The sequence below is a fragment of the Balaenoptera physalus genome, assembly GCF_965194825.1.
Source record: "Balaenoptera physalus genome assembly, chromosome: 12".
Lineage (NCBI taxonomy): Eukaryota > Metazoa > Chordata > Mammalia > Artiodactyla > Balaenopteridae > Balaenoptera > Balaenoptera physalus.
Genome location: NC_138897.1, coordinates 27,826,339 through 27,839,396, shown reverse-complemented (window position 1 = coordinate 27,839,396; position 13,058 = coordinate 27,826,339). Strand labels below are relative to the sequence as shown.

The 13,058-nt window shown below is 44.3% G+C and overlaps 1 protein-coding gene across 1 annotated transcript in view; it reads right to left on the bottom strand.

The window, feature by feature from the left end:
* Positions 1–13,058, bottom strand: part of LOXHD1 (lipoxygenase homology PLAT domains 1) — a 226,254-nt gene that overhangs the window by 21,049 nt on the left and 192,147 nt on the right. The window contains exons 35-37 of the mRNA XM_082416684.1: positions 11,992–12,109; positions 10,878–11,052; positions 9,124–9,309 (exon numbers count right to left, since the gene is read on the bottom strand). Of these exons, the coding sequence (XP_082272810.1) occupies positions 9,124–9,309; positions 10,878–11,052; positions 11,992–12,109 (479 nt within the window). The remainder of the gene's footprint in view (positions 1–9,123; positions 9,310–10,877; positions 11,053–11,991; positions 12,110–13,058) is intronic.

Below are 13,058 nucleotides of genomic sequence, written 5' to 3'. Positions count from 1 at the left end.
AAGAATTAATCATTTATCTTGATTTTCATCTATGAACTATATTTCATGGTAATCAAATAGCCTGAGGGACAATTTTTTACAGAAGAATTCTAGCTAATAAGTGGATAAGAAATAACAATTAGAAAATCATTTGTAACCCTAATTGATCATCACTGGGAGAAGCCATTAGATGAAGAGTGATGGGGGGAGCTTTACAATGGAGAAATCAAGCAGACAGCCCCTGGATCCACCATTAGATGTGAGCATCAGTAAGACTGAGACAGCTGTGATGCAATATGAAGGACACAGGTCCCATTTTAAAGTAGCCTTGATACCACCTATAAGGCATTCTTGCCAAAGAATGTTGAACCTGAAGCTAATCAAGCCTTTAGAGCTGACCTCCAGATTGTAGGAAATATGGGGCATAAGGAAGCAATGATACCATGAAGAAGCAAACAGGCAGGTCTGGAGTGTGGAAATTTTATAGATCATTGGACCCAGTTCCTTCAACAGTCAATGGCATGAAAAAATAAAGGGATTAGGTATGGCTCTTCATTAAAGGAGACTAAAGAAGCATAACAACTAAATATGCTGTGTGGACCTTGTTTGCATCCTGATTCACATAAAACTAAAAGTACAAAGACATTTTTTATGTTATTAAGGAAATTTGCATATGGAGTGGAAATTGGATGACATAAATAAATCATTGTTAAGTGTGATAATGGCATTGAGAAAATATCTACTTTTAAAAGAGAAGCATACTAAATATGTTTGGGTGAAATGACATGAGGTTCAGGATTTGATTTTATATCTTTCAGCAACCAAAAAGAAACCAAAAAAGAAAAAAAAGGTTAAAAGGGTAAAGCAGGTGTGACAAATCATGTGTTGAATCCATGTGATGGGTATGTGGAAGTTCATTATACATATCTAGCTGTCTTGACTTAATATTTAAACTTTCATCTCTGGAAGAGAAAGTTACTATAAAGAAGAAGTTAGGCACAAAACCTTGTTCCTCTCCTGACCCTAGTATCCCAACCACTTGGGCTCAATGAAGACACAAAAATCTTTCTTTCCCTGCCGATGATAGGATCCTGCTTTCAGATCCAAAGTCTGGTTGGAGAGGAGAAGGCCACTTCTCTGCTTACAAAGGGAAGAGATTAACATCAATGACTTGGGATTTCTTTAAGTTCAAGAGCCATTATGGGGCCAAAGGCAATTATCCAAGGGTGACATCAAGTTCTTTGAAGAGCCAAAGTAGTAGCAACAAACAATCGATAGGATGGCTTAGAGCTGTCCAAGGTGCTGAACTGCCTCCCTTTTCTTTCAAGGTTTTGACAGTGATGAGACAAATTTGAATGCAGAGTTTTTGCATAGAAGAAAAATGCAGAAAAATGCAGTTTTTTTCTTGAGAAAACTGAGAAAGTCTAGATATGTGCATAGTGTCTAAGGAGTGGGGACAGCCATTATTAGAGGACCTAGTGATGACCCTGAGGTTCATGGCCAGTACTCAATTTTTGAAAGTACTAAGACACAAGGAAAAATTCTGATTTGGGAGAAATATGGGTTCCTTGTGGTGGAGGCATAAAAAGACAGGAATGATCAGAGGGACCGAAACAGAGGTATAAATAAATTCTATATTAAGTTCCTACTATATTACAGGCAGTGTGATAGGCATTAGGGAAAGAGCAATGAATATGACAATGGTACTCCTGGAGCTGATAAGTAAGGGAGACAGAGACTAAGCATGTAGTTACAAATATAATGACTATTCTGGGGGATGGTTTAAGTAAGGTAAGGCAATAGGAAGAACTTACAGTGAGGAGATTAGTACATAAGAGAGTTTGTTAATCATAAACAGGGAGATGTAATCATGGCAGGGTGCATGTTGGGAGTTAGATCACAAGGCAGAAGTCTCAGGGGCTGGAATTAAATGTCAAGCACATAGGAGAAACAGAAACTAGTCTGATGCCTTTTAGTTCTAGATTCTTCCTCTTTTTCCTGCTTAGAAGAATAGTTGGTTTCTGAGGCCCAGTTACCACTGAACTGCCTGCAGGGCTAAGGAGACCCCAGCTGCAAAAGTTAAGAGCAATGAGTTTGTCAAGCAGATCCCAACTTGACACCACCTTGAGAATTATAGCTCTGGACCACCTCACTGTACTTTAAGCTGCTGCAGTTAACCTTGCTGACTTCAGGCTCTCTGATGGGATTTCACTCTGATTTGGTGCATTTTATCTTGGCCCAATGGCCTTGAATATTTTTCTATCCAGCAGCAAATCCTGAGGCAGATATTTTGCTGCAGAGAGGGGATTGAATTGGAGCCCTCAGGAAGTCTTCACTATTCCCTGGAAGAGCCTCTTCCTTACGTGTTCAATTCTTAGGGCTGCTGTAACAAATTACCACAAACTTAATGGCTTAAAAAAAGAAAAGAGACTTATCCTCTCACCACCCTGGAGGCTACAAGTCTGAAAACAAGGTGTCAGTGGGGTCATGATCCTTCTCAAGACTCCAAGGAAGAATCCTCCTGGCCTCTTCCTAACTCTGGGTAGATCCTGGCAATCCCTGGCCTTCAATGTCTTTGAGCTGTGTTCTCTATTTCTGGTCTCTGCCTCTATCTTCACATGGCCTTCTTCTCCATATGTCTCTTTGTGTCATCTCATCTTCTTATAGGGACAGAAGTCGTTGGATTTAGGAACCACCCTAAATCCAGGATGATTTCATCTCAAAATCCTTAACTAATAAAGGCCGTATTTTCAATTAAGGTCACATTCTGAGGTTCTAGGTGGCCAAGAATTCAGGGGGAACATTCGGCCCACTAAATCTGCCTTTGGAGAATTACAAATGCTTTGAAGGAGTGTCTGATAGGATGTGCTACACCTGGAGGCTTCTCAAACACTTAGAGAGGAGAAAGAGATTTCCCTGGGAGTCCAGAAAAGGATGGCATTTGGAGTCATCCATTTAGGCTTAAGAAGCTGCTACAAGCTGATGTTTGACATGAATTTAGTCATTTGGTCACGTAATTGTTAAATAGTTACCAAGTGCAAGGCACTGAGAATTCAAAGTTGAATCAAACAAGTTAGAGACCTACTGTTTAGAGACTCAAAATCTGCCAGTTGTAATTGGCAAGACAATTACAATTCAGCACAGTAAGAGCTACGAATAGAGATATGTAAACAGAACAGTTCGGGAGCATCGAGTAAGGAGCATCTAATTTCATTTCATGTAAAAAGTGGTAGTTAATCTGGAGTTTGAAGGCTGCATTAGAATTTATCAGGGGAAGAGAATTTTAGGTGAAAACTCATCTCTTGGGTATCTATTTATGAATAACTGTTAGCTTGGCCAAAGATGTAAGTTATTTCCTGCCAGGTAAAATTTAAACAAGGGCTGGCCTCGAAGTTCAGAGAGCTAGGAAAGAGAAGAGAGTGAAGAGAAGAGAAAACCTTTTTAATGGAAGTTCATCTTAGAGATTTCTCATTGTTGCAAATTCATATGTACCACACCATTCACTGGATGGGCTGGAACAGCCAGGAATCAAAAGGCAATTCCACATTACAAAAAGGACAAGAAAACAGAGAGGGTGAGGCTAGGTGAGAAAGTTTCCCTGACAATCTGTGTGTGTTGGGGGGGGGAGAGGGAGGAGTACTTAGGAGGCAATGACGAACATTTTTGTCTTATAAACATGAATCCATAAATGACAGAAGGCTGTTTATCTTCCCCTCCTTTTCCCTTGTTACAGTGATTTAAATGTTTGGCTGCATAAAAAAATTTCTCATCAAGGGATTCTGGGAATTTGCTAGGGAGAAATAAACATTTTAAATAGTTTAAATTGCTTTGCTATTTGAAAATGAATGTGGTTTCATATTTCCTTTATTAAATTTATGCCCAGGAAACTATGGCATCATGAACCAACACACCACTTCTTGGGATTTCATGGCCAGTGAACAATCCTCAACATTACAGAGTTCCCCAGACAGGGTCCATCTCCCCAGACACATTCCCCTTTGGAAGTAAAAAATGTTGAGGCAATCCATTTTCCTTCCCTTTTCTTCCTCCTCCTCCTCTTCCTTCCCTTCTATTATCTAACCTCAAAGGTTGGAATTCTCAGGAATCTGCTCTCGGCCACTTTTGTTTTTCTCAAGCTGCACTTCCTCCACAAATGCTTTTATCACTCTCATGGCTTCAGTAATGTCTCTGCACTAACAACTCTTAGATCAATATCTCAGATCAATATCTCCCAACTAGTTTTCTTCCTGAGCTCCAGACCCTACTGTTACTAGCTATCACCTCTTAGATGTCTTCCAGACCTTTAAATTAAACATATGAAGATGAAGAAACTCCTCAAGCATCCTCATCATTCTTGCTCAAGTTTCCTTCTTAGCCAAACCTTTAATAAGCTTTCGGCCTTAAACATTTCTCAAATCTTTCTACATTTTCTCCATTCCCCACTGCTACCATCATTGTGCAAAGCATCATTATCTCCCATCATCTCTTAGCCGGTCTTTTGAACTTTGTTTTCTTTTCCATTTAACCCATCCCCCACAGATAAGATGATAATCTTCCCCATGTGACTACTGTTCTGAGATCCCCTGATGGCTTCTCAGGACAATTAGGATAAAGACCCAATCCTTGACATGGCTTATAATACCTTGCACAGCCTGATTCCAGTGTACTTGCTAGCTCCCAACCCCATTCCCTAATTTGTAGTCATTCTGAACTCTTCTTTCATTTCTGGAACATATCAATATTTTTTATATTTCAGGGCTTTTATGTTTTCTATTCACTCTGACTCAAATATGCTTCATTTTTGGTAAACACCACACCTCACCAAATGTCTATTCCTATCAATACTTCAGGTCTTAGCTTAAATATCACCTTTTCAAAGATAGATCCAGTTGAACCTTATTATTTGTGTATTATCCATATTTACAAATTAACCTACTTGCTAAAATTTATTTGTAACCCTAAAATCAATACTCACAGTGCTTTCACAGTTATTCATGGACATGTGCAGAGTGGCAAAAAATTTGAGCTGTCTGATGCACATGTTGCCAGCTGAGGTTAAACAAGATGGTGCTCTGCCTCCTTGTTTCAGCTCCCACACTATGAATAAGTGTCCTTTGTGTGGTCTATTTAGTGCTGTGGTTTTTTCTTTTTACATTTTTATGCTTTTTGTTGGTAATTTTGCTGCTTTAAATGCCCCCCAAGCATAGTGCTAGAGAGCTGTCTAGTGTTTCTAAGTGCAACAAGGCTGTGATGTGCCTTACAGAGAAAATAGATTTGTCACATAATGTTCCTTTAGGCATGAGTTATAGTATTGATGACCATGAGTTCACTGTTAATAAATCAAGAATATATATTAGATGAGGTGTCTTTAAACAGGAACACACATAAAACAAAGTTATGTATTGACTGGTTGATGACCAGAGGCCTGCAGGAACCTAATCTTGTATTTTCCCTAGGAGCAGTGGTTCAGTGTTTGCAGCAACTTTAGAGTGCAAAACTACTGTGGATAATGAGAATTGGTTATATTTGATTTATTGACTGAAATCAATATAAAAACTTGTTAGGACTGTTAGGAATCATTAGGAGTACAGTAGTAGAGGAACTGAAAGGCTCATGTTGTCTGGGAAGAGGACATGTCAGGTAGGAAGAGAAAAACAAGAAAGGGGGAAACATAGACATCACTACAGGCAAACATTATCCCTGACTCCTGGAATGGTACTGCTTGACTTTCTGGAACATTCTCCTCAAATATGTGAGCCTTTGCTTTCCTAGATAGTTTGGAAGGAGGGATACCACATGGAGCAGGAATGCCTAAGAGGACTCTGGAAAGTCTGTGATGAGAAACAGATTAGGATGGAAGGAGAAGGCAGACTTTGAAGGTGTGGTAGCAACAGGAGAAGTCATCCAAGGAACAAAGAACCAGTAGGGTTTCAGGTATTTAGTCAGGTGGAGTTAGATTAGATGGAGTTCAAGATAGCAGCCTTTGAAGGCAGGAAACAGAGATGAACTCTGATCTTGGATCAGCAATTATCTGTCTTTTATTGCTCTGAATTGAGGATGAGACGTATGGTAAATTGAACCATTTTGGCAAGCTGAGGGAAGTCTATAACAGTCCAGGCTGAAAATAGTCAGCCTCAAAGGTGGAAACCCTAGAAACATGTGGCAGAGTCCAGAATTGAGAGACGCCAGAGAGAAGTCAGTACCCTGGACAGCTACACAGCTCCAAAGGCTCTAGCGTGTTTACCCAGAACTGTGGTCTTCAACATGGGCATCCTCAGTCTTTCTGGTCATCCCCTCCACCCTCACAACCCCGTGAGTGAAACCTTCATATTAAAAATGGCCCTGACACTGTCTTCTCTTCTTGGAAAAGGGATGGAGGTCATCACGGTCTACATGAAGTTCTTCCCTGTCCAGTTCTCTGACCTGACCAGGAGGTGATCAGGGAGCCCCTTGACCTCTGATCCCGTCATGTGGTCGAACCCTAAGGGGATTGTTCAGACTGGCTGGGAATAATATTTCTTCCTCCTCAAGGCTTTAGTCCCTTTGTTTCTCTGTTGCTTCTGAGGTAGGGGCTGTGGAAGAACAGAATTAAAGGCCCTGATATTTCTCAGCTCTCTCCTGGGAGTGGGGGAGGTGGTGGAGTCTCAACTAAGCTAAGATTTAGTGAGTCTCCACTATGCCACAGGCACCTTTGTAGGCAGTTATGAAAATAAATATGAATGAGCCATGGTCTCTACTCTCAAGAGTAATGCCTTGCCAGGGTGTGTTGGCAGTCCAGAGATAAAATGTGCTTCTTTCTGATTAGGACAGGGGCACACTTCCCAGGAATATACTTCCTAAACTATGGTTTGCGTCTGGCGTGGACACTGCAACAGGAAACTGTTTGCATGGATATTAGGGTAGACAAACCCCATCCCCACCCACCCCCATCAATCTGGTCTGTCAAAGCACTCTAATTAGGCTTGTGGTGACACACACAATGGAGCTCAGTGCTTTTACTGAGCCCCTGGCATCTTGCTCAAACACTGAAGTGATTGTCTTGACTGAGTGATCCATTTGTGGAGTGTCATGGGCAGCGGCTCATCTTGATCTTATGAACTGTCTGGGGCAGGAGATGATCGTAATAATTTGGCTCTTGTTGTTAAGCCAGACTTTCGACCACTGGCCAACCTTCTACTAATTCTAAAACAATCATAATGGATGATGAGAGACTGAGAAAGAATTCAGGGATCTTTGTTTTGTTTCCTTATTGGGAAAGAGTAGAGATTCGTTACGGATATTTTGAGAATATTTTGCAAGTATGTTTCTTTCCATAGACTTACAATGACACAGAATGAACAGGAGAGGAATAAGCATCCCCTTTCACTTTTCTGGAGAAGTCATCCTCCCTCTATACCCTGACAATAAACATGTATGGGGGACATAGTGAAGAGAGGTAGAAGAAGCTGTCCTCGTCTCCTCATCTTCTTTTTTGACCTGTTGGCACAGTGGCTGGTGAGGGTGCAGAATGGAACTGGCAGGATGGGCTGGTATCCCAGAACAGGCATCAGAAGACCTGGATTTGAGTTTTGGCTGTGTCTCTTTCTTGCTGTGTGATTCTGAGTAAGTTGTTCAAACTTCACAGGGCCTCAATATTCCTTGGTTGTAGAAAAGAGAGATGATTCAGTGCTTTTGTTGCAGGAATTCACAAGATTGTTTAAGGGTCAAATGTTTGTATCATTCATATTTAACAGAGCACTAGGCCCATAGTGAATGCTGTAAATGTTCGCTCAGTGAATGACTGAATGGGTACACTGAGGTTTGAAAACTGAGAGCTGTGCAAATCTTCATTAGATTATTGCTCTGAAGACTGAGTACTTTCTCTGTGCTTAATCAGAGCTTATCCCATGTTATTGAAAAAATTTTACTGTTTAACCCATGTTAAAGCTGCCAAGTTGGGCTTCATCAGATACCATGACAGACATATTGGTCCTCTGTCAGGATGTGGAAGAAGTAAGGACAAATACAACACTCAGGACACCTCTGGGCCTCTCATGGGGGAAACTCAGGAAAGACTGGAGAAGGATTTGAGTGAATAGCTTTGCTGAGGCCAGTTTCAATGGAAGACAAGAGGGTGAGTTAGAACACATAAATTAAGAAAGTAATGTGTCTCAAGGAGGTGAAATTTAGTATTTAACAACTCTTTTCTAATTATATAATGTATAACATAAAGACCCAAAGCCAGAAAACAATGTTCAGAGTGGCCTGAAGACAACAAAAGGATAATGAAAAAACACTGAACATGAACTTCAGCACAATTACAGATATGACAAAGTATTCCTTAGGTATTTTGAAGTTAAAAATAAATTTCTTGCTTGGTTTATATTCTATCCCATCATTCATATTTATAAGTGAATTTCACTAATTTTAGACTTGCTATTATAAATAAACAAATATAATCCTTTATAGAAAATCCATGGGAAGTGAATTTGGTGATGTAGCCCTTTTTTTCTTAATTTTTATATCTGAACTAAGTAGAATTAATATCCCGACATCACAGAAAATTAAGGGCTACTCATCACCCTGGGGGACAGGGGGGAGCAGGAGGAACTAAAATTTGCCCAGAAACGTTGGCTGTTCTAACTGATGGAACAGTCAAAATGGTGGCATTTGGGCCTCCCTGGTGGCGCAGTGGTTAAGAATCAGCCTGCCAGTGCAGGGGACACGGGTTCAAGCCCTGGTCCAGGAAGATCCCATATGCCGCAGAGCAACTAAGCCTGTGCGCCACAACTACTGATCCGGTGCTCTAGAGCCTGCAAGCCACAACTACTGAGCCCATGTGCCACAACTACTGAAGCCCATGTGCCTGGAGCCTGTGCTCTGCAACAAGAGAAGCCACCGCAATGAGAAACCTGCGCACTACAATGAAGAGTAGCCCCCATTCGCCGCAACTAGAGAAAGCCCGGCTCAGCAACGAAGACCCAGTGCAGCCAAAAATAAATAAATGAATAAATAAACTTAAAAAAAATGGTGGCAATCAACTGCTTTCGGTTCCCTGTCACCCTGGGGTAGAAGGGTCCACGTGCAGTCAGGGAGACAGGGTGGGGCTCAGGTGGAGAGCTGACGCCTGCCCTCCCTCCCACCTTGACCTTGAGCCTGAGTTACCTTTGTTGTCGTGCCAGACCCTCAGCTTGCAGAGGTGGCCCAGGCTCAGCATGTCGGAAAAGTTGAATGTGTCGGTGCTGTTCCGCTCGAACTTGTTCCAGTTGGCCGACTGCTTCAGGGCCAGGGTCCCACTGTCCCCATTCTCCCCAAAGATGATGATGAACACGTTGGCATCAGTGCCCGCTCCTGGGGTGCACAAGACAAGGACTCTGGGTGCTGGCTTTTGTGAATCATAGCTCTCTTGCTCTGGCCTCACTCTCGGGATCCTGGGAGGAGCCAGGGGGGGCACATGGGCAAGTTGAGTCATCGAGGCCAGGGGTGAGGTCGGAAAGGGCTGGTCAGTGTCATAGGGCTCCCAGGTCTACAACTCTATCCTTCGTCTCACCTCTGTGGCTTGTAAATGCTGCTGGGCTCACTGGGATCCCGGTTTGCAAGTGTGAATGGTTTGGTACAAGAACTCACCTAGTTTGGGGGAAATACACCCATACTTAAACATGTGCCGTGTAGACTGGCTTTACAGTTTAGAAATAAACTCCCTCCTGTACAATGTGAAAGTTCCTTGTTCCCAAATCTGCCTCTGGTTGACATTCTACACTAGAGCTTCACATCATTTGCTTAAGACAAATAGAGGTATTGACCCCAGTTGAAAAGAAAAGGCTTCTGGAAGAGGTCACTCCTTGAAGATTTTCTGATACACACCCTGTGGTTAAAAATGAAGTTATTGTTTTCTGAGAGCACATCATGTAGGGATGAGGGACTCGAAAACCGTGAACACTTGGAACTTTAAGCGAAGAGAGTGAAGGCTTCACTCTGAGGAGGAAAGGAAGAAGGGAGGTGCCAAAAAAAACTTTGCCAGCTGTCCTGACCCATCACGTATGCCGGAGATGCTTCATTTCTTTGGCTGAATGCTCCTCTGTTGAAAATGTAAGCTACCAGGGCCAACAAGGGGCTCTCTCACTAGCCATTTGTAAGTAGTGTGAGTGAGTTTGCCAGATTCCTTGCACCAGCTGCTGGGGAACAGGCTTGGTATAGGGGAGGGGAGGCAGGGGGCATTGCTTTCCTCTCAGCTGCAGGCCTTTGAGCACGCTCATACTTTTGCTTGGAAGGCCCCTCCTCTGGTGTCCCCTCTGCCTCACCGGTTTCTGTTTGTCTTTCTGGGCCAGACTTTGGCACCACCTCTGGGAAGCTCTCCATGACCCTTTCCCCTGATCTCAGGCTAGGTAAGGTGCCCTCCTCTGGGTTCCCAGCACCTGTGCCAACTTCTGTCACAGCCTCACTGTCATTGCTGCACTCGAATGTCAGTCACACACGGGCTCAGGGACTTATCCCATCTTAAGACCCCAGGCCAAAGCTGGCACACAGCAGATGGTGGCCAGGCACAGGGATGTGGGAAGGAACCCAAGGGCATCCAAGATGCATGGCCCCTGGGTGAGGGGTGTCAGGAGGCAGCAGGAGGACAGAGGGCCTCTGAGCCAAGTTCCTGCACCGTTTTCAAAAGTGCTGACGATACGGCCTGATGATGTTCTCCCCCACTTCCCTGAGGCAGGAAGGACAGAGCCAAGTCAGTCACTGGCAGGAATACTTTGTTCAGGTAGAAGATGGCATACTGTGGAAAGGAACTGGCCTAACTAACTTTTGGTAGGCCATCCAGAGAAAAATGTCTTGACCAGAGCCCAGGACCTGAGCCAGAATTTAAGAAGGGGCAGGGTTATTGGCAGGTGGTTATAGGAGAAGGAAGGGACCCACTGACTCACCCAGGATGTCACTGGTCTTCACTGAGACGGTATAGGAAGTCCACTCCATCATCTCCTCCCCGTCGATGACGGCACACATCTCACACACCAGGGTTTTCTTGCCCTTCCGCTGGGACAGCCAGTCTCCGTAGTAGAACATGGTCAGGTCTCCAGTGTTCATGTTCTTCAGGAGGATCTGGGGGAGAGGGGCCAGTGTGGGAAAACCTCCCTCACCTCTGCCAGCTGCCCACCCGCTATGCAACCCCCTCATCTGGACCCCCAGGACCCATGATCCCAGGCCTGAGACAAGTTCTTCTGATTTAGACTCGAGGCATGAGGAAAGGGTCCTCTCCAGGAAAAGACCCTGCCCCGCGGGCCTGGCACAGGGTCTGAAGCCCCTGCCAAGTCTACCCTCACTTGGGGAGTTGGAAATGGACAATTCGTCTAAATATATTTCCGAGAGGTGCCCATCACTGTGCATGAGAAATGTTTGCTGAATGAATGACAGAAAAACAGACCAACCAAACCACTGTCAGCCATAGACCCCTGGAACTGTGTACCCAAGTTTGCCAGATTGTCCTTGGTGGGAGCACCATATTGTTGGCTCAAGAAAAATCTGCTAAAGGCTGGACAGGGGAGCAGAGCCTGAGGGGATTTGGGACACATGGCCTTTGATGGATGAGGGATGAGAGGATGACTCAGAGGGGAGCAGAGGCCCAAGACGGAAGAAGAGGCAGCCGGCTAACCGTGATCACAGGGGCACCGGAAGCCTCCTTGCCCTCTGCCTAATGTTCCCACCATTGGAGCCTTGCCGCCCCAGTTCCTGCTGCTGCCCTCTCACCCCTCCCAACTCGCTTCCTCCAGGAAGCCCACACCATGGCTCTGTCCACATTGCACTGACAGGGCAGGCTGTATTCCCTGGCAGCTGATTCAGTTTTGACTGGACTCAAATAAATAAAACTACGTCCTCTGATTAATTCACACCAAAGGGCGTATTGATTATCTGGGCCAGGTTCGCATAACAACCCTTTAAGGTGACATTTGCACTTCAACAAGGCCCACTGACAGCCCAAAGGAGCAGGAAGAAGGGGGTGGGCAGTGGGTGGAAGGGAGGGTGAGGGTCCAGCCATGTTACCCTCTCCAGGAACCACTCGGGCCGGCTGCCCAGGCCATCAATTCGGACCCGCATCTTGGTGAACGGGGCGATGTCCAGAATCTCCATGATGAAGGTGTCATTCTGCTCCCGCTCAAATCTGGGGGTGGAGAGGAGGGGCGTGAAGAAGGGAGGCTGGCCATGGTGAGAGGGCGAGGCCATGCCAGAGACCAGATTCAGGGTAAGGAGAGAAGAAGAGGCCTCTCAGCTCCCCGTGACTCCCCACTAGCCTGTCTCTTGCACCCCAGATGTGTTCCCAAAAGACTGGGTTAAGTGAGTTGCTGGCAGACATGGTCCTGAATCAAGAGGTACCAGATCTGGGTTCTAATCTCATTCTGCTAACCACATGGAACAGTCCCAGCTCCTCTCTGGGACTTGATTTCCTCATCTGTAGTCTAGGGAAAATGACACTGGCCCGGCAATCTCATAAAACTGTCATGAGGACCAAATGGATGTGAAATCAACTTAAAATGTGAAAAGAATTCCATACCTGCAAAGCTTTAAATGAGACTCTATGAGTGACATGGCTGCCACGAACGGTGGGGCAAGTTGTGCACTGCACAACTCTAGATTGTGCTGTTCACATTTTTCTGTACAGAATATACATAACTGAAGGCAGTGGCCCTAGGTTGGGTAATACTACTAATAACTGTAAAATGGCAGTTAAAATTGCTTTTGTTGCTATTACTATTTTTCTACCGAATGACCACATCATCTCACAGACACTCTATCTTTATTTCTTATTGCTCTTCCCACAGTGCTGCATGCAAAATGTGACCTTCAGTGCTGACATTGCTTGACTGCTCACTGATTCCAGATGCTGCTGCTGATAAGCCCCTGGTGGTAACGCAGGTATCACTGAAGATATGACACTGCATGGCAATTTTATGCTTCCTTGAACAAAACATACTTTTAAAAACAGAGGCCACAGCCAGTGGGAGCTGGGACTGCAAATGCTGCAAACTGAGAACTAACTACCCCTCATCTTCAAGACAGCAGTGCAACAGAGGCCTAATTCCTTTGATAACTTGCTTATGTGCACTTTATGA